This window comes from Mastomys coucha, unplaced genomic scaffold, assembly GCF_008632895.1.
Source record: "Mastomys coucha isolate ucsf_1 unplaced genomic scaffold, UCSF_Mcou_1 pScaffold20, whole genome shotgun sequence".
Taxonomy (NCBI): Eukaryota; Metazoa; Chordata; class Mammalia; order Rodentia; family Muridae; genus Mastomys; species Mastomys coucha.
The window spans coordinates 143,198,818-143,219,740 of record NW_022196903.1 but is presented as its reverse complement, the minus strand read 5'-3'; the positions used below and the strand labels follow the sequence as shown (position 1 = coordinate 143,219,740).

The window sequence follows — 20,923 nt, the reverse complement described above, 5'->3', positions numbered from 1 at the left end:
GCTCTAACGCCCTCTGTGGAATGTCACAACGCCCTGGCTGGAGTGTGACAATGGCTTAGGAGGTTTCCGGGAAAAACCTATAATCTACCCCTTTTCCTCTCCCCCGGTTTGTGGTTTATGCCTTTATAAGCCTTGTAAAATCCCAGGCCAGGGTCGAACTCCCCTACTCCCTGTGCGGTGTATGGGTTTTGACCCCAGCATGCTGGCCTGAGCTCTTGTCCCGTCTTGCTTGTAATAAAACTTCCTCATGTGATTGCAGCAAGTTCGGTCTATCGTGAGTCATTGGGTGGTCGCGTCATCTCGAGACTTGAGTAAGGATCTCCCCAGTTCTGGGGGTCTTTCACTGACTGCTCTTCCAAAGGTCCTGAGATCAAATCCCAGCAACCACATCGTGGCTCACAACCATCCGTAATGAGATCTGATGCCCTCTTCTGGTGTTTTCTGAAAGACAGCTACAGTGTACTTACATATAACAATAAATACATAAATCTTTAAAAAAAGAAAAAAAAAGAAAGAAATCCCCAGGGTTATACTACTGAAAACTAGTTGACATTGAGATATTGCAATGTAAAACATGTATTTTTATGGCCAGGCCAAACTTACAATTTCCTTTAGAGTAGAAGAAAGCCACACAGAGTAAGAGCAGGAGGACCTTTTTATAACAAACAAGTAAGTCACTACACAAGTGGAATTTTGCACGGGAAAAGTACAAGTCATGGAGTTATGGTCAGATGATTCCCCTAACATACCATGAAACAATGGAAACAATTCATGTCATATGAGTCACAAGATTTTGTAAGTTTTCCGGAAAGGAGGGGAGACCCCACTCCCAGGGCTCTGGAACGACGACCCCAAACACCACCAAGATGCATACTTGATGCAATCAGCAAGAGGCTCTTTTATTCAGCCATGGGCAAGACTCATATCCCATGCAGGGGTAGAGGAGTCTGGCCCCAAGCAAAAATTTAAACAGGTCTTTCTTTATACCTACACAGTTGCTGGGGCAGAGGGAAGACTAAGTAAGGCAAAGGAAAGTACGGGGTGGTCTCTGATTGGTGCAGGCTTGCGCTAGGGTTCAGGGGCAAGTTAGCCACCTGGCAGTTATTTATTACCTTTTTTCTGCCAGGTCATCCTGGTCTCCTTGTTTCTAGGTTCTGGGAGCTGGTCTCCCACTGAGTTCAACTAATGGCTAAGTTCCCACAGTATACAGTTTGAAAACTTAAACTTAGCCTCTCAATTTTAGAGGAAGAATGTCAAAAAGCCCAAGTTGGCCTTTAGCTGAGGATGTTTTGGGAGCTTTGGGGGGGAGGTTTCTACTTGGGGTTTAATGGAAACATCTGTATAGTATAAGCCTGTGAGCCATCTAGACTCAACCCAACTCCCTGGCCACCTTATCTCCATGAAGTTGCCTCTCCCTGCTCTGTCCCTTCCCCAGCTCCAGCTTCCAGCTCTTTATTCATTAAAAATCACTCCTCCTTCCTGATACAAAAAGGCTTATTAGCATTGTGAGAGAGGTTTCACAGTTTACCCACTCTGAACCAACCAGCAGCTGGATTATCTCCACCCCATATATCTCTTAGTGTTGCCAGTTGGCCAGATTTGAGATTAAGTCACTTCCTCAAGGGCAGATTGCTTTTTAACATGATAATCTCAAAGAATTATTGATCCATGTATTTACACCTTTTTGAGTGAGTGGAGAGAAAACATTTACATTTAAAAGCAGGTCTTGGAGCCCGGCAGTGGTGGCACATGCCTTTAATCCCAGCACTTGGGAGGCAGAGGCAGGCAGATTTCTGAGTTCAAGGCCAGCCTGGTCTACAGTGTGAGTTCCAGGACAGCCAGGGCTACACAGAGAAAGCCTATCTCGAAAACCAAAAAAAAAAAAAAGCAGGTCTTGTGGGCTATAGAAATGACAATACCACATACCCAGACAGCACCTGGCTCTTCCAGCACAACAATTAACTGAGAATACAAAAACATACCTTCATAGACAATTGATACAATAAGTGTTGGGGGGTAGGTTACTCTAACATCTTCTCCTTTTAGTCCAAGAAGTGACTTTATCTCTAATATCAGTAAACTATATTCAATAACAAATAGCCATTGCTCTTAACAACTGAGTCATCTCTCCAGTCCCTCAAATTTGTTTTTAAATTGCAAATACGCAAGTCTTAGGTGATATTGAGTCCTTTTCTCCTGCTGCCTTTAAACCAAGTATCATTTATAATAATGTTTCTGTGTAAGGACCTCCCCAAGCCAGGCTTGGTAGTGCAGGTCTGTGATCCTAGTAGAACTGTTGCAAATTCCAGGACAGCCAAGGGTACAGGGGTAACAATAAAACACACACACACAAAGATGCCCTGCAAATCTTGATATAGCATAGAATTTCTTGATATAGCAGGATATATTCTAGCTCACTGACTCATGGAGAGACATAATATTTATGTGTAATTTTAATAATTATTATTAGTAGAGGGTACGGAATGTTCCATGCTCTCCTCACCAAAGCCCTGCAGAGTAGGGACCTCATCTCATTTATAGACCAGGATACAGCCCACTGAAGCCAAGTAAGTAAAAGTTTATGGAGGCCTTCAGGACTCCGACAGTTGGGCCACTGTGCTCTGCTTTTCAGCAGCTTTTCTTTTGTAACATAGACTTTTCTTACAGCTCATATGCATACTTATGGAAGTATGGAGATTCATGAAAAACTTTTTAAAAAATATTTATTTAATGTATGTAGGTTTGTACTGATGCTCTTTTCAGACACACCAGAAGAGGTCACCAGATTCCCCATTACAGATGGTTGTCAGCCACCATGTGGTTGCTGGGAATTGAACTCAGGACCTCTGGAAGAGCAGTCAGTGCTCCAAACTGCTGAGCCATCTCTCCAGCCCTCATGCAAAACTCTTGAAGGGAAGCTTTAAATCTTATACATTTTGTTCCTCCCACAGTATCTACCCTTAGCTGGGTCCCAGCAGATACCTGTTAACAGTCATAAATGTTTTTGATAATACATCATTTTAAAAGTGGACTCCTGGGGACTGGTGAGATGGCTCAGTGGGTAAGAGCACCGATTGCTCTTCTGAAGGTCATGAGTTCAAATCCCAGCAACCACATGGTGGCTTGCAACCACCCGTAATGAGATCTGATGCCCTCTTCTGGTGCGTCTGAAGACAGCTACAGTGTACTTATAATAAATAAATAATAAATTAATCTTTTTTTAAAAAAAAAAAAGTGGACTCCTGCTCCCTCCCCAGTATGGTCTCTGTTGGTATCAGGATCTGCTCAGAACCCAGTGACATCACAAATAAGCGACAGAGACCTGCACATCTGCGGCCATGGCAACCACCATACATTCCCAGAATGCACTTGGCTGAAGAGATGTCTCAATGGTTAAGAGCCCAGGCTGCTCTTCCAGAAAACTTGGTTCAATCCCGAACCCACATGTCTGCTACCATCTATAATTCCAATTCCAGGGTATCTGCTGCCCTCTTCTGGCCTCTTTAAGCAATGCACACAGGTGGTACAGACAAATATGCAGGCAAAACACTCATACCCATAAAGGTAAGTAAAATATTTTGTTTTTCAAGGCAGGGTTTCTCTTAATAGCCCTGGCTGTCCTGAAACTGGCTTTGTAGATCAGGCTGTTCTAGAACTCACATTGATTCACCTACCTTTTGAGTGCTGGGATTAAATCTGTGTATCACCATTCACTGCAAATAAACTCTTTTCAGAAAGGAGGGAAAGCCAGGAAGTGAAAGTACATACCACTAATCCCAGCACTAGGGAAGCAGAGGCAGGCAGATCTCAGTTAAAGGCCAGATGGTTTACAGAGCTAGTTCCAGGACAGCCAGGGATACACAAAGAAACCCTGTCTTAAACAGAGAGAGAGAGAGAGAGAGAGAGAGAGAGAGAGAGAGAGAGAGAGAGAGAGAGAGAAGAGAGAGAGAGAGAAACAGAGACAGAGAGACAGAGGAGACAGAGAAAGAAAGAAAGGAGAGGAGAGAGAGAAAGAAAGAAAGAAAGGAGAGAGAGGAGACAGAAAGAAGAGAAAGAAAGGAGAGAGAGAGGGAGGGAGGAACGGAGGGAGGGGCTAGAGAGACAGCTTAATGGTAAGAGTGCTTTTGAGGAGTGAGTTCCTACACAGATCAAAGTAGAAATTGGATATAAAGGACAGTGCATACATTTTCAGGTAATTCCAGGTATGGGCATCTGCACTTTTTTTTTTTTTTTTTTTTTTTTTTTTGAGACAGGGTTTCTCTGTATAGCCCTGGCTGTCCTGGTACTTACTCTGTAGACCAGGCTGGCCTCGAACTCAGAAATCTGCCTGCCTCTGCCTCCCAAGTGCTGAGATTAAAGGCATGTGCCACCACTGCCTGGCAGGCATCTTCACTATTAACCATGACAGATTATAGCCTCTGACCTCTGCTTCTGGTGAACATGGCTGAGGTTCCTGTCCATTTTCCCACAGACATTACTGTGACATAGTAGCTAGAGCTTGTTGCCAAGAAAGCTTTCCTTTCACCTTCACAACAGTCTATGCTCTGTAGACTTCATTATTAGAGGCCATTAGATGCTGACAGTTACTGAACTTCTATTTTTATTTAGCTCCCCTGATTGCACACCTACCATGACTCTTATCCAAGACTCTAAGCATCTCAGTGGAAGCCCTGAATCTGCTGGCCTCACTGAATCTGCTTCATTCCATCTCCCATTACTTGGCCCACGGAAAGCTCCTCTCCAGCCAGGGTGAGCTCCTTATTCTATGCACAATGAACCTATGAATTCTTGTCTTGGACTATGTGCTGAAGTTTTCTCTTTCTCAATACTGAGTTTAAATAGAATAACAGGATATGACATGGTATTTAAGTGCATTGCTCTGGAACAAGCATCATCTTAGCTTTACCAAGAATTGTTACTGCTTGAGGTAGGACCTCACTAGTTATCCAACCTGTCCCTGATTTCCTGGACTCAAGCAACCATTCATGTCTCTATAGTCACTGAAACTTCAGGCTTGTCCTGTCATTAGCTTACTGCGAACTAACAGCAGGCAAATTACTTAATCGCAAACTCAGGTTGTCAGGCTTGGTAGCAAGTGCCTTTCACCTCTGAGCCATCTTCCTAGTCAATAGCTTATTTATCTTGAAACTTGTCACTTGAAAAGTGTGGGTTTTGAATGGATTATAGGGAATGTGATGAGATGACATATCTGGGAACTTAAAAGGTTTGGGGGGGGTTGTTCCTCTCTGTAGTGGTTCTCAGCTTTCCTAAGGCTGTGATCCTGCATACAGATCCTTGTGTTGTGGTGACCCCTGACCATAAAATTATTTTCATTGCTATTTCATAAGTATAATTTTGCAACTGCTATGAATCACAATATAAATATTTTTGGAGGTAGGGGTCTGTCAAAGGGCTCATGGCCCACAGTTTGAGAACCACTGCTTTAGGGGTTTTGTTGCTTTATCTTCATTGCTTTATTGTTCTTTTTTTTTTTTTTTTAGTTTTTCCGAGACAGGGTTTCTCTGTATAGCCCTGGCTGTCCTGGAACTCACTCTGTAGACCAGGCTGGCCTCGAACTCAGAAATCCACCTGCCTCTGCCTCCCAAGTGCTGGGATTATAGGCATGAGCCACCACCGCCCAGCTTCACTGGGTTTTTATAAAGTCCTGTTTCATTCAACATCTTGTGTGACTTTTTCGTCCTCCAGACATTTAGGATGGTTTTGCAGGGCTCAGCAGTTAAGAGCACTGACTGGCCAGGCGGTGGTGGTGCACGCCTTAGATCCCAGCACTTGAGAGGCAGAGGCAGGCAGATTTCTGAGTTTGAGGCCAGCCTGGTCTACAGAGTGAGTGAGTGAGTGAGTGAGTTCTAGGACAGCCAGGGCTACACAGAGAAACCCTGTCTCGAAAAACCAAAAAAAAAAAAAAAAGAGCACTGACTGGCCTTCCAGAGGTCCTGACTTCAATTCCCAGGAACATGGCTCACAACCATCTGCAATGGAATCTGATGCCCTCTTCTGGTGTGTCTTAAGACAGTGACAGTGTTAGCTAGGCAGTGGTGGCACATGTCTTTAATCCCACCACTTGGACAGCAGAGGCAGGCAGATTTCTGAGTTCAAGGCCAGCCTGGTCTACAGAGTGAGTGAGTTCCAGGACAGCCAGGGCTACCAGAGAAACCCTGTCTTGAAAAACAAAACAACAACAACAAAAAAAAACAACAAAAAAGACAGTGCACTTACATAAAACAAATAAATCTTTAAAAGATGAAAGAGAGAGAGAAAGAAATAGAAAGAAGGAAGGAAGGAAGGAAGGGTTTTGCATCTGTGCATGAAATATAAGAGAAACAGAAGGAGTCTGAAGAGATGGCTCAGCGGTTAAGACTGCTTCTTCTGAGAGGACCAGGTTCAATTCCTAGCACCTACATGGCAGCTCACAACTGTCTGTAACTTCAAGATCTGACACCCTTACGCAGACATACATGCAGGCAAAACACCAATGCATATAAATAAAAAATTTTAAAAATGTTTTTAAAAAGAGGAGTGGTGGAGAGATAGCTCAGGGGTTAAAAGCACTGACTACTTTTCCAGAGGTCCTGAGTTCAATTATCAGCAATCACATGGTGGCTCACAGTCATCTATAATGCAGTCCGATGTCCTCTTCTGGCATGCAGGTATACATGCAGATAAAGCACTCATACATAAAATAAATCTTGGGAGAGAGAAAGACAGAAAGAGAGAAAGGCAGAGAGAAAGGAAGAAGAGGAAGAAGGAGAAGGAGGAGGAGGAGAATGAGGAGGAGGAGGAGGAGGACGAGGAGGAGGAGAAGGAGAAGGAAAGGAGAAAAGGAGAAAAGGAGAAAAGGCGGGAGAGAAGGAGAAGGAGAAGGAGGAGAAAAGGAGAAGGAGAAAAGGAGAAGGAGAAAGAAGAAGAAGAACAAGAACAAGAAAGAAAGAAAGAAAGAAAGAAAGAAAGAAAGAAAGAAAGAAAGAAAGAAAGATGATGAAATGAGAACATATTTTATTTAAAAGGATGAATAGGGCTGGGGAATCCAAGTCAATGGTATAACACTTGCCTAGCTATACCCAATCCCCAGCATAGCTGTAGCAGTCTGAATGCTCCCCCTAGGCTCAGAGGTTTGAAGAGTTGGTTTTTAGTTGGCAGTGCTTTTTGAATAGATTGAGGAAGTGTGGCTGTGCTGGAGGAAGTGTGCCACTGAATGTGAGCTTCATTCCCATTTGGCTTTCTCTGCTTGGTGCTTGCAGTCCCAGATGTGAGCCCTCAGCTTCCTGCTCCTGCCACCACCATCTTCACTCTGTTGTCATGGATTCTAATCATTGGGAACCAGAAATAAACTCTTCTATAAGTTGTTTTGGTCATGGTGCTTTATCCGTGACAGAAAAGTGATTAATACAAATAAAATTTGTAATGCAAATTTGCAAAATAAAAATTTTAATGTAGCCGGGTGGTGGTGGTGGTGCATGCCTTTAATCTTAGCACTTGGGAGGCAGAGGTAGGCAGATTTCTGAATTCAAGGCCAGCCTGGTCTACAGAGTGAGTTCCAGGACAGCTAGAGCTATACAGAGAAACCCTGTCTCAAAAAAAAAAATTTTTTTTTAATGTATATACATGTAGAGATAGTCTTACTCCACCACCCAAGTACTCATACATGTATGTATATATGTATGTATGTATGTGTGAATAGTCATGAGCCTACCCTGCATAAGGCCTGGGGATATGTCCCTAACACTGAAAAAAATGAACAGGTATAGGATAGTCTCCAAAAGGAATTAAGAAATATCCTACCTAGGCAGTTCTGGATTCTCTACTTCTAGCCTTTGCCACTATCAAATCTGCATGATGAACCTTGGAACCTAGCAAATGATGGGCTTGAGTTTTTGCTAGTGTCAACAGTATTGTTTGAAGACTTTATGTAATGCTGTTTCTCTAAGTAAGTTAATACTTCATTTTCCTTTATTTTAACTAAAAAAATGAGAAAGGTTAGGTTTGTGGCTCAGTGGTGGTGCAACAATTTAGCAAGCTCCAGGTCCTGATTTCAAGCCCAGCCCTGGAAATTAAGTGAATAAATAGAAGTTGTAAAAACAAGAAACAAATTTACAAGTAAAAGCAACATGTAAACCAACCCTGGTATTGCCTTTATTTTGCCTATCCAGCTTCTGAAGCAGAAGAAGACAAGCGCAAGGTTAGCCTGGGCTACAGAGTAAGTTCAAGGCCAGTCAGTGCAACCTGGTGTGACTCAGCTCAAAACAGAACAGTAAAAGAGCCAGTGAGATGGTTCAACAGGCAAAAGAGCTTGCTGCACAAACCTAATAGCCTGAGTTCTTTCTCCAGAACCTCTGGTGAAAGGAGAAACCCAACTCCTCAAAGTTGTTCCTCTGATCTCTACATGTGCACCTCCAGCACACACATACACATTTATCATGTATAATAAAAAGAAACAAAATAAAATTTAATTTGTTTAAATAAAAAAGAAACAAGGCTATAGCTCATTGGCAAAACATTTACCTCTCATGCTTAAGATCCTGAGTTCAGTCTACAGTACTACCCCCTTACCCCCAAAGGACACATTATGTATACAGAATATAAAAGGTCCACAGCACCACCACACACACAAAAGGACACATTCCATATACAGAATACAAAAGGTCCACAAAGCAATACATCTAGATCTTGGCTACATGTTCTCTAACAAAAAAATGTTAGGTGGGGGTGGTGGCAGAAGCAGAGGATCATTGCAAGTTCCAGGCCAGTCAGAGAAACTAGTAAGACTTGTTTTGTTTTGTTTTGTTTTTTTAAGAAAAGAAAGAAGAGAGAAGCCTCAGTTGATCACCAGGAAGCCATTGCTAATATCTGCTTGCCAAGTGACATGTAAACAAGGAAAGCCACATTACACAGCTCACAACCACCTGTAACTCCCACTTGAGGATTTGACATGTTCTGGCCTATAAGGATACCTGTACTCATGTGCCCTTACTCACACACAGGTAAACACATAATTTAAAAACCTTTAAAATAAATAACAGCCGGGCAGTGGTGGTGCAAGCCTTTAATCCCAACACCTAGGAGGCAGAGGCAGGCAGATTTCTGAGTTCAAGGCCAGCCTGGTCTACAGAGTGAGTTCCAGGACAGCTAAGGCTACACAGAGAAACCTTGTCTCGAAAAACCACAAATAAATAAATAAATAACAGCTGGTTGGGATGGTGCATATTTTTGATCATAGCACTCCAGAGGTAAAGGCAGGCTAATCTCTTATGAATTTGAGGCCGGCCTGGTCTATGTATGGAACTCTCACTAGCTAAGGCTACATAGTAAGACAGGATGGATAGATAGATAGATAGATAGATAGATAGATAGATAGATAGATAGATAGATAGACAGACAGACAGACAGCAGACTGTAAAGGATGATCACTTTGGGTTTTATGCCAGCCTAGAACATGAAGTATGACCCAAGTCAAAAGAAAGAGGAAGAAGAAGGAAGAGGAGGAAGAGAAGACAACCTACTACTTAATGTATTTAGTTCTATGCAAATTACTATGTAACCTTTGGACTTTTAGAAATTCAGAATACAATCTGATTTTTGTTGCCTCTAATATAACTTTTTCAAATGCTTTCAAATGTAGTCTTGGGGTTAATTGACTAACTTCATTCTTTCAAGAGACTATAGATTTATTCTAGCCAATGCAGCTCTGGTGGCTTTAATCTGTTGGAGCAGATGATTTATCCCTTTGAAATCTGGAATACCAAATCTAGAAATCTGACCTTAGAATTGTTTTGCATCCTCCTTCCTTCCTTTTCTCCCTCCCTTGCATATATTTGACATATATAGTATTGAGCTTCAAGGGCATTTTTAAAAAGTTACCTTTATTTATTTTGTGTGTGTACAACCTGGAATTAAACTTCGGTTTTACAAAGGAAACACTACCCCAGTGAGCCATCTCACCAGGCCACTTTCTTTTTTTTGTTTTTTTGTTTGTTTTTTCAAGACAGGGTTTCTCTGTGTAGCCTTGGCTGTCCTGGAACTCACTCCGTAGACCAGCCTGGCCTCGAACTCAGAAATCCACCTGCCTCTGCCTCCCAAGTGCTGGGATTAAAGGCGTGCGCCACCACCACCTGGCTTTGAAGAATGTTTTAATGGTAGAACTCTCTCCATAAATGGAAGAACACTGGCTTTCTCCCCCTCTTTAAACTTCAGATTATGTCATAATTAGGACCTACAACTATTTGTAGGTGGTACTTTTCTGAGATTGTGAAACTTTAATCTTCCATAGGCCACAGATAGCATTAAGTTAGGGTGGTATTCTCAAATTGCTGGAAGATATCAGTTCTTTATTGTTATCTTTGTTGAGAGAGGATTTTACTGTGTAGCTTACACTATCTTTGAGTGTTCATCAGTCTTTCTGCCTCAGCCTCTTGGATAAGCTGTCAGTTGTTATGATTCAGAATGACAAATAAGAATTCCCAAAAATTCTCAGCCATCCAAGAACCCATAAGTTCATTTTTGAAATACTTCAAAAATTCTTCGTATTTTTTATTTATTATGGGTATCTGGAGTAAATTTATTATGAAGGTAGTAACACTTGTAATCTCAGCAGGAAGCTGAGGCAAGAAGATCATGAATACCAGGGTATCCCAGAGAGTCATATAACAAGATTCTGTTAAAGAAGGAGGAGGAGGAAAAAGAGGAGGTGGTGGCAACAGCTAAGGAGGCAGTGTTTGGTGGTACATACATTTTCCTACTGGGCCTCCAACTTGCTATGTAGCCAAGAGCGATCTTGAACTTCTGACCCTCTTGTCTCAGCCTCCTGGTATTGGTATTGCAGGCCAGCACCACCACCGTGACCCTAAGATGCTGGGACTCTAAAATTCCTCGTCTGTGGCTTGGATCGTTAATAAGGCCATTGCAATGCTCACAATAGCCAGGAGAGGGGGGTGTTTATTCATTTCTGTAATTTACACTCTCTTGACTCCAGGCAGGCCTTTGTTTATTTTCACCACAGACCAGTGGCAGAGTGACCTCAGCCTCTGCAGCTGCAACAGTTCCATGAGATGGGCTGTGTTCAGAAGGTGGACATGTATCCTCCCTGTTGTCACCAACCTAGATCCTAGCAGAACAGTAGTAGCTTTTTCATGTGCTTCTTGTCCATAGCCATACCATCATCAAGTAAACACCCAAAGTCCCTCAGTACAAAATGAAGGGTCTTGCTATGGAATAGGTGTGAGACAGGATGATTAATTTTTTAGTTTAGCTACTGTCACAAAAACCCCTTCCCTCAAACACTGATGCCAAGAAGAGAGGCTCAGTCAGTCTTCACTGTCAGGATCTATGCAGAGGGAGTAAAGATGTTTTCCAGCACCGAACCAATTACAACCACAAATTGATCCAGATTTGCATCCAATTTTACAACTCATGGGCTGTCTGAGAGTGTTTTGAACTCTTACAGGCTTCAGTTTCCCCACCTATAAAACAGCTGAAAGACAGTACTTACCTTTTATAGAAGTTAGAAGAATTAAATGCAATGGTATATAAGACAATGCAAACAGTCTTTCCCATCATCTTGACTACCTGCCTTTAACATCATTTGTCAGAGTTTTTTTTTTTCTTGGCAAGCCATTGGTCTCACTAGAAATCCACCCGCAGAGCTGAAAAGTATTAACAACGTATGCACTAGATAGAGATTAAAATAAGAGCTGAGAGATTGTCTTGTACTTCTGGGTCTTTAAACTTAAAAATCAAGACTTAGTAAAGAGAGACTTGTATCTAAAAGTAACATTTAGAGGGTCAGGGAGCCCCAGCAATAGAAGAGGGGCACTATTTCAACAAAAAAATATGGAAAGGGTGTGTGCTGATCTGAGAATGACCCTGAGGCCAACTGCCCTCTAGGGGACACTTGTTGACTCAGACGGAGTGTGGGCCAAGGTTCAGGGGCCTGGGAAGGAAAAGGGGTTGACCAAAGCTTGGCTAACAAGCACTTTGCTCCTGGTGATCAGTGGAACAAGCAACTCAGCTAATCATTTATCGTTTATCAAGCAAAGAGTTGTGAAGCCTTGTGTCTGTTCTTGTCCTAGGCAAACAAAGAGGAGTACCTGAAAGATACTAAAGTCCTACAGGAAGGGTGGGTCTTTGAAGTAAGCTGTGTACCAGGAAACGGATTGTGGAGGATTTTTTTTTAACCTGTTTTTCAGAGTAACAGAGATTAGGTAAAATTGAACATTGACAGTACCAAATTTTATATTTCCTGCTTCACGTGTTGTATTTCAGATAAGGGATAAAATGCAGGTGTTCATTGGACCTAGAGACTCCTGGATCTTTGCACAGAGGGACAAGTCTGTGAAGGGCTCATTCATGCTTCCCTGGTAAACTTGTCTTGTTTGGAACAAACTTACTTGGCAGCATGGCTCTTAGTGTTCTTTTTTGATCCAAAATTAGATTAATGGTAAATAAAACTTGTGTTTTTTGTTGGTGGTGGGTTTTTGTTTTCTTTTTGGTTTGTTTTGTTTGTTTTGTTGTTTTTGAGACAGGATCTTATCTGTGTCCTGCTGTCCTCAAACTTACTAAACCAAGGAAGGCCTTGAATTTATAATCCTGACTCCATTCTCCTCAGTGCTGACTATAGGCATGCACTAGCACACCTGGTTTACAAAATGCTGGAAATAAACCCAAGGCTTTGTGTTTGCTAGGAAAGCACTCAACGGGCTGAGCTGTAACTCCAGCCCCAAACAACTTAAAATGAGCAACACCAGCACAAACGCTGACACCTCAGTTTAGTTGAAACAAACTCAGGTCCTCTAGAAGAGCAGCTAGACCTTTTAACCACTGAGCCATCCTCCAATCTCCAAAATTAAAAATTTAAAAGGCCAATGAACCAAACAAGGCCCTTGATTTTATTTTATATTTCATATAGTGTTGAAATCAAGGACCCATCCCAGGGACCCTGGGATGGGTCCTTGATTTATTAGGCAGGTCTCTTGTTCAGTGTTCTATTGCAGTGAAGAGATATACCATGATCACAGAAGAGGCAAGGTAGCATTACAAGCAGACATGGTGCTAGAGAGTAGCTGAGAGTTCTACATCCAGATCTGTAGGCAGCAGAAAAAAGAGGGGGGTGGTACAGAGAGAGGGAAAGAGAGAGAGACAGAGAGAGACAGAAACAGAGAGAGAGAGAGAGACAGAGACAGAGAGAGAGACAGAGAGAGACAGACAGACAGAAAGGGGGGGAGAGAAGGAGAGAGGGAGAGGGAGGGAGAGAGCACGCGCCTGAGCTTGGCTTGGGTTTTTGAAGACTTAAAGTCTACCCCCAGGCCACATCTCCTAATTTCTTCCAAATACTGCCACACCCTGATAACCATACATTCAAATAAATTATCCAATGGGAGCCATTCTCATTTAAACCACCACAGCAAAAGATCTATCACTAAACTATAACATTAGTCTTTGATCATTGAGTTCAAATAAGCCAAAATGAAGGGTAGACAAAAGTTAAGATATGTAAATATATCACAACAGACACTGGAGAGCTCATTAGTCTATTTTGTGTTTGTTTGGAAATTTCTATTACAAAAAGCAAGAAAGTGTTCAATATTTGGTCAGGGTTTGGACTATGAGGATGGTTCTCAAAACAGACACACAAGATAAAAGATTGAAGTGTTTCTTATTTCAGTTGCTTTGGAGTAGTTCTTCTTGGAAAATAATTACCAAATTGTACATTTAAAGATGAATATAAAGAGTAGTATGTATGTAACCATAATCTCATTAATCTATATTATGGGATTCGTAAACACTCCCACCCATAGCAAGGAGAGTAAATAATTTCCCCTAATTTGGCCTCAAGACAAGTGCTGTCACTTTAATTGCTACTCTGTGTGTAGCTGCTGCCAGCTTGTAGCCAACGATTAGGTTGTAAGACATTACAAGACAGTATTTTAATGTCTTAAATTCACATTTTCATATTTTTAAACAAAATTTTTAATATTGATTTGGTCCTTTAATTCAATCAAGCCATATGTTGCTTTAGAGGAGTGTCCAAAGTCACTTTGACCCGACTATATTGATAAGGTGGTTGTGCATATTTTTAAATTTCTAGCTATAAATTATATAGTGTGTATCCCTAAGATAATAGTGATTATTTCTACTGGTAATAATTATAGCTGCAAAATGGATTCACTTTATAAATAGCTCTAGCGGGCCAGCATGATGGCTCAGCAGATAGATGCAGTTGCTGCTAAGAGTTTGAGCCCATATCCCATGATTGTCCTCTGATTTCTGTATGTACATTGTTTCACATGTTCATCCAAATACATAGGTACACACTAAGTAATAAATGTGGAGCTGGAGAGATGGCTCAGTGGTTAAGAATGCTTACTGCTCTTTCAGAGTAGTTTCCAGTATCCACATTGGGTAGTTCACAACCACCTATAACTCTAGGTCCAGAGGATTCAACACTCTCTGATCTCCTAGGATGCTTTTATACACACACACACACACACACACACACACACACACACACACATACTAAGATAGAAAATCTTTAAAACTTCATAAAACTTAATGTACAAATTTGTAAAATAGGGGCTGGACAAATGGCACTGACTGCTCTTTCAGAGGTCCTGAGTTCAATTCCCAGCAACCACATGGTGGCTCACAACCATCTGTAATAGGATCTGATGCCCTCTTCTGGTGTGTGTGAAGACAGCTACAGTGTACATAAGATAAATTTTAAAAAAGAATTGTAAAATAAAAAAAGTAAATAGTTCTAAGCATGAATTATATGCTTTTTAAAATTAGATTTATTTATTTTATTTTGTGAGTATGAATGTCCGCTTGCATGTATGTATGTATATGATGAACTGATTGCCTGGTGCCAGGAAGATCAGAAGATGGTGTTGGATCCTCTGGAACTGGAGTTACAGATGGTTATAAACTATCACATGGGCACTGGGAACTAAGTCTGGTTTCTTTACAAGATCAACAGGTGCTCTTAAGCATGGAGCCATCTCTCTAGCCCTATGCTCTGGTTTTTTGTTGTTTGTAGCACAGAGAACTCCTGGAACTCACTCTGTAGACCAGGCTGGCCTCGAATTCAGAAATCTGCCTGCCTTTGCCTCCCAAATAGTGGGATTAAAGGCGTGTGCCACCACTGCCCGGCCCTTATGCTCTTAATAAGTTAGAATTTAAGAAAAATAATATATGTTTGAGTGCTATTATTTTCTCTACTGATTATTTCCCCCTGTATCTGGGATGCAATCCAGGGCTTCATGTGTTCTAAGAAAGCTATCTGTGAGCCATATCCCTAGACTGTTAGCCTCCTCATGTTTTGTTGTATATTAAATTGTAATTTTAGGTTTGTGTTTTTGTTGCTTTTGACACAGGTTTTCTTTGTGTAGTCCTGGCTGTCCTGGAACTAGCTCTGTAGATCAGACTGATCTTGAACTCACGGAGATCCACCTTTCTCTGCCTCTTGAGTGCTGGGATTATGGGTAAATACAATAATACCCGGCACACCTTTGCTTATTTTGTTGTTGTTGTTTTTAAATAAAAACTTATTTATATTTATATGAGCATTTTGCCTGCATGCATGTAAGTATGCATATATATCCATTGTCCTCATAGTTTAGAAGAGGGTCTCAGGTTCCCTGGGACTGGAGATGCAGACTGTTGTGAACTGTAAGATTAAGTTTTCAAACTGTACTGTGGGAATTTAGCCATTAGTTAAACTCAATGGGAGACCGGCTCCCAGAATCTAAAAACAATGGGAGACCAGCAGCTCCCAGAACCCAGAAACAAGAGAACCAAGACAACCTGGCCCAAGAACCCAGAAACAACCTGGCCCCAAACAATGCCAGGTGGCTAGCCCGCCCCTGGACCCTAGCAGGAGCCAGCACCAACCAGAAACCACCCTGTACCTTCCCCTTACCCCAGTCTTCCCTTTTGCCACAGCAACTGCACAGGAATAAAAAGCTGCCTAAGACCTTGCTCGGGGCCAGACTCCTCTACCCCTGCGAGGGATATGAGTCTCGCCCCAGCTAGCTGGAATAAAAAGCCTCTTGCAGATTGCATCAAGTCCATGTCTTGGTGGTATGTGGGGTCGTCGCTCCCAGGATTTGAGTGTGGGGGTCCCTCCGGGAATCTCACAGAACCATATCATAGGTGCTGGGAGCAACAAATGCTCTTAACCATTGAGTCATCTCCCTAACCTTTACTTTATTTATTTTTTGAGACTGTTTTTTACCATTTAATTCTGGCTGCTCTGGAACTCCTTAAGAAGACCAGGTTAGCTTTAAACTCATAGAGATCCACCTGCCTCTCCCTCCTGAGTGCTGGGATTAAAGGTATGCACCACCACTATGGCCAGCTGCTTGTTTTATTTTTATTTTTAATTTTTTGTTTGATTCTTGAAACAGTCTCATGAAGACCAGATTATCCTCAGACTAGTTGCATATCCCAGGGTGGTCTTGAATCTTGACCCTCCTGATTTTTTTCAAGTGTTGGGATTATAAGAAGGCACCATGACACTTGGTTTAAAGCATTTTTTTTTTTTTTTTTTTTTTTTTTTTTTTTTTTTTTTTTTTTTTGGTTTTTTCAAGACAGGGTTTCTTTGAGTAGCCCTGGCTGTCCTGGAACTCACTCTGTAGACCAGGCTGGCCCCAGAACCTTCTGCTAAACAAGCAAAGAATTGCTGAGCAAAATCCAGACATTTAATGATTTTATTTTTAAAGCTAAGAAGATCAGGCAAATGTGGGTTAAAAAATGTTTAATTTGGCCGGGCAGTGGTAGCACATGCCTTTGATCCCACCCAGCACTTGGGAGGCAGAGGCAGATGGATTTCTGAGTTCGAGGCCAGCCTGGTCTACAGAGTGAGTTCCAGGCCAACCAGAGTTATACAGAGAAACCCTGTCTCGGAAAAACCAAAAAAAAAAAGAAAAGAAAAAGAAAAAGAAAAGAAACCCTGTCTCGAAAAACCAAAACAACAACAACAAAAATGTTTAATTTTTTTTTCAGTTCTTAGGTGTTAAGATTAGGCCCCATTCTTCCAGTGCCAGGCTCTCAGAAATAAGACTCAGAGTCAAAATATATTTATAAATACCTTGGTTATATAGCTAGGCTCTACAGATTGAATTTTATTCTGACTAGAATCGTAACTTAATATATCCCATATACTTTAACCTACATTCTCCCACATGGCTAGTTAACTGTGCTCAGGTACCAAGTGTCTGTCTCCTTATATCTTTCTAGGCTCATCCCCTATATCTGGCTCTATCCCAGAATCCTTTCTCCTCCCAGATGTCCCACCTCTATTTCCTGTCTAAGCCACAGGACATCAGCTTTTTAATTGACAGATGCATCCATAAAATACACAAGGCATTCTCTACACTTTGCAAATGCTTGTAATCCCAGTATTCAGTAGGTAGAGGCAGGGAGATTGGAAGTTCAAGATCATTCTCAGGTATAAATCAAATTTGAGGTCATTTTGGGCTATATCCGACTCAATCTCAAAAGGACAACAAATTAAATAAATAGGATTTCATGATGGGTGTGGTGGCCTGTAACCCCAGCACTCTGGAGGCAGAATCAAAGTGACCTATGACATAAGGCTGGATGGTCTACATATCAAGTTCTAGTCAAAACTGGGATATACAGTGAGATCCTACCAAAAAAAAAAAAGTATAATTTCATTTTAAAAAAAATTTAGTGGCCCCAGTTTCAAGGCTGAGCATACTAATTTTAACTGAAATTATACTTCTGGGGACTCTCTCAAGAGAGTGCTCTCAGGTATATTTTTCTGAACATTTTCTCTTAATTCTAAAGTTTACTTTAATACATTTAATAAATTCCAAGTCTGCTTCATTCTTTTTAAAGGAGAAATTCTATTTTTATGTAAGATACTTTGTTCAAAAAGAAATTTCTTTGATTTTTTAAAAAAGATTTGTTTATTATTTATTTATTATGTATACAGCAGGCCAGAAGAGGGCACCAGATCTGATTATAGGTGGTTGTGAACCACATCATGTGGTTGCTGGGAATTGAACTCGGGACATCTGGAAAAGGAGCCAGTGCTCTTAACCTCTGAGCTATCTCTCCAGCCCTTCTTTGATTTTTTTTTTTTTTTTGAGACAGGGTTTCTCTGTGTAGCCCTGGCTGTCCAGGAACTCACTCTGTAGACCAGGCTGTCCTCGAACCTCAGAAATCCGCCTGCCTCTGCCTCCCAAGTGCTGGGATTAAAGGCATGCGTCACCACCACCTGGCTCTTTGATTTTTTTTTTTTTAAATGAATTTGCAAAGTTAACAAGTTAAAGTTTGCTTGCAGTTTTGATCTAGGTCTATAATCTCAGTACTAGAGAGCAAATTAGGGGTCAGCCTCAAAAAGCCAGGTGTGGTGACACACCTTTTATCTTTAACTCTAGCACTTCAGAGGTAGAGGTAGGTGAATCTCTGAGTTTGAGGCTATTATGTTGTCCAGAATAAGTTCCAGGACAGCCACAGCCAGGGCTACACTGAGAAACCCTGTCCCAAAAAACTAAAACACAAGTTTGCTTATAATTGAAAGATAGGGAAGCTAATTACAGGAAGGTGAACCTTGAAGAAATATGTATCTGAAATAGTTGATACATGCTCCTGACCTTACCAACCAGATGCTGTTCTTTCCCACCCTTAATTAATAACATGGGTCTTCAAAATTAAGTCTTTTACATTGCCTTAAATTCTACTACTTTAAATAGCTACCTACCAGATTATAATTTTCACTTGTCTGAAGACTGATAGAGTCTAATATTATTTTTTTTCCTTAACAAAATTACAGTGAGTAAACTAGAAGTAAGTAACACCTATCCAGGATAGTACAACTAGCCTGGCTTTTCTCCCAGCATCTTTCTGTCTGCTGGGGCTTTTTCTCCTTAGGAAAGAAAGGGTTTATTTTCCAAAGGGATAGAGTTCATAGTCGGTGGCTTCAGAAGGCAAGGCATAATGGCTGGAGTGAGAAACTAGCTAAACACATTTCATCCATGTATAGGAAGCAGGGAGCTCCTTCTGGCTGCTTTTAATTACTGTTTGAGGCAGAAGTTAAAAGGAATAATCATGGAGATATATTTTTGTTGATGTTGTTGTTGTTGTTGTTGTTGTTTTGAGACAGGGTTTCTCTGTATAGCCCTAGCTGTCCTGGAACTCACTTTGTAGACCAGGCTAGCCTGGAACTCAGAGATCTGCTTGCCTCTGCCTCCCAAGTACTGGGATTAAAGGCATGTGCCACCACCGCCCGGCCTGTTGTTGTTGTTTTAAAAGGGAAATTCTTTTTTCTTTTTTCTCTTTTCTTTTAAAATGTGTATGTGTGTGCAACCTTGGAGGCCAAAAGAGGGAGTTAGATCTCCCGAACCTGGAGTGATTATAAGACACTTGATGTGAGTGCTAGAGACCACACTCTGGTCCTTTCTAAGGTCATCAAGGACTCTTCATTGCTGAGCCACCTCTGTAGATCCATTAAAAAAAAATAGTTGGTTGGGCATAAAGGCACATAACATTAATCCCAAGACTTAAAAGGGAGGGGCAGGCAAATCTCTGTGAATTCAAGGCCAACTGTAAGGAGCAGGCCTGTAGCAAGACTTGCTCCACATTGTAATAGGAAATGTTTGGAAGTTGTTTTGAAATAAGTTATTTGCAGTAAGTTGTTTTGATGTATTAGTTACCTAGAATAATATATGAAAGATGTTTTGCCAAAATGAGAGATATTAGAAGTATACATTTGTGCAGAAATTTTTCCATAGAAAAGTAAACAACTTGAGAAGATAACCAGACATGAGTGGTTATCTAAACCCTGCTTCAGTGTGACATCAAAAATAGTTTAAAAAGGCAGCTAGGAGACAAGCTAGCATCCCTTGCTCTTGGTAGCCATGACTGCTGACTGTGAACCTACCTCCTGAGCCTCCAGACTCTGCCACAATGACCAGAGACCATCTGAGACCACCTGAGACTTTGAGGGCAAGTAATCTTCATGGTCAAACATTATCTACAGTCAAACATTTCCTTCATGGTCAAGTATAGCCCTCTGGCCGAGAGATAGCTGGACCTGCTGGACATCAACTACTTTCGGTTCATCCGAGAACACTATGCCCTGCCTCAGAGATAGCTGAGCCTGGTTCCAGAGACACTGTCAGGTCGTATACCCCCTAATAGGCAGTAGAGTAAAGCTGTATATATTCAATATGCGGTAAAGCGAAGTGTTTAGCTATTATATTGTCATAGCCTTTATTACTTTAGTTCTGATAACATATTGTATGCTGTGTGTAGTTGTATTGGAAACTGACATAAAGCATTCAAAACCTAAACAGTGTGTTGAGTCCTCTCTTACTACTCCTGAGGTATTTCTCGTGGTGGAATCCAGTGTACGAACACCTGAGTGAAGGAGCTCTGTCGCTATCCTTCCCAGCGGGAAGTGCCACTTGGCCCTTGCTCGAGACACCAACCTAGTCTACATAGTAAGTTACAGGACAGCCAAGACTACATAGTGAGATCTAGTCTCAAAAATACAAAAAAAATTTTTTTAAATTTACTAGTTAATTAAAATTTTATGAGTATGGATGTTTTGACTACAGGTATGTCTGTACACTACACTGTGCAGTGTCCACTATTGTTTTTAACAAAATCTCAAACATTCAATTTTACCAATAAGTACTCAGGAGCTGGGGTGAAAGCCTGCTAGCTCACAGAGACAGAGAAAGCACCCACCTGACCTTACTTCTCAGCGACATCCCAAAAAGAAAGCAGGCTGTCCTTCACACTCTCTCAAAAACCCTTCAAACTGAATGTCCCTCCCTTCTACTTCCTGTGCATCTCTCTCTTTTTTTTCCTGCTACTCATTCTGTAGACCAGGCTGGCCTCGAACTCAGAAATCCACCTGCCTCTGCCTCCCAAGTGCTGG

The 20,923-nt window shown here is 41.4% G+C and overlaps 1 protein-coding gene across 3 annotated transcripts in view; it reads left to right on the top strand.

The window, feature by feature from the left end:
• The first annotated feature begins 3,374 nt into the window (after window positions 1-3,374).
• The window catches only part of Dennd5b (DENN domain containing 5B), a 152,393-nt gene continuing 134,844 nt past the window's right edge, over window positions 3,375-20,923 (top strand). For 2 of the 3 annotated variants that reach the window (XM_031383976.1, XM_031383982.1), the window contains exons 1-2: window positions 3,375-3,564; window positions 4,609-4,749. In XM_031383976.1, coding sequence (XP_031239836.1) covers window positions 4,631-4,749 — 119 coding nt within the window. In that variant the 5' untranslated portion in view covers window positions 3,375-3,564; window positions 4,609-4,630. Of the gene's footprint in view, window positions 3,565-4,608; window positions 4,750-20,923 lie in introns of those variants that run through there. The other variant, XM_031383984.1, reaches the window with a different exon arrangement.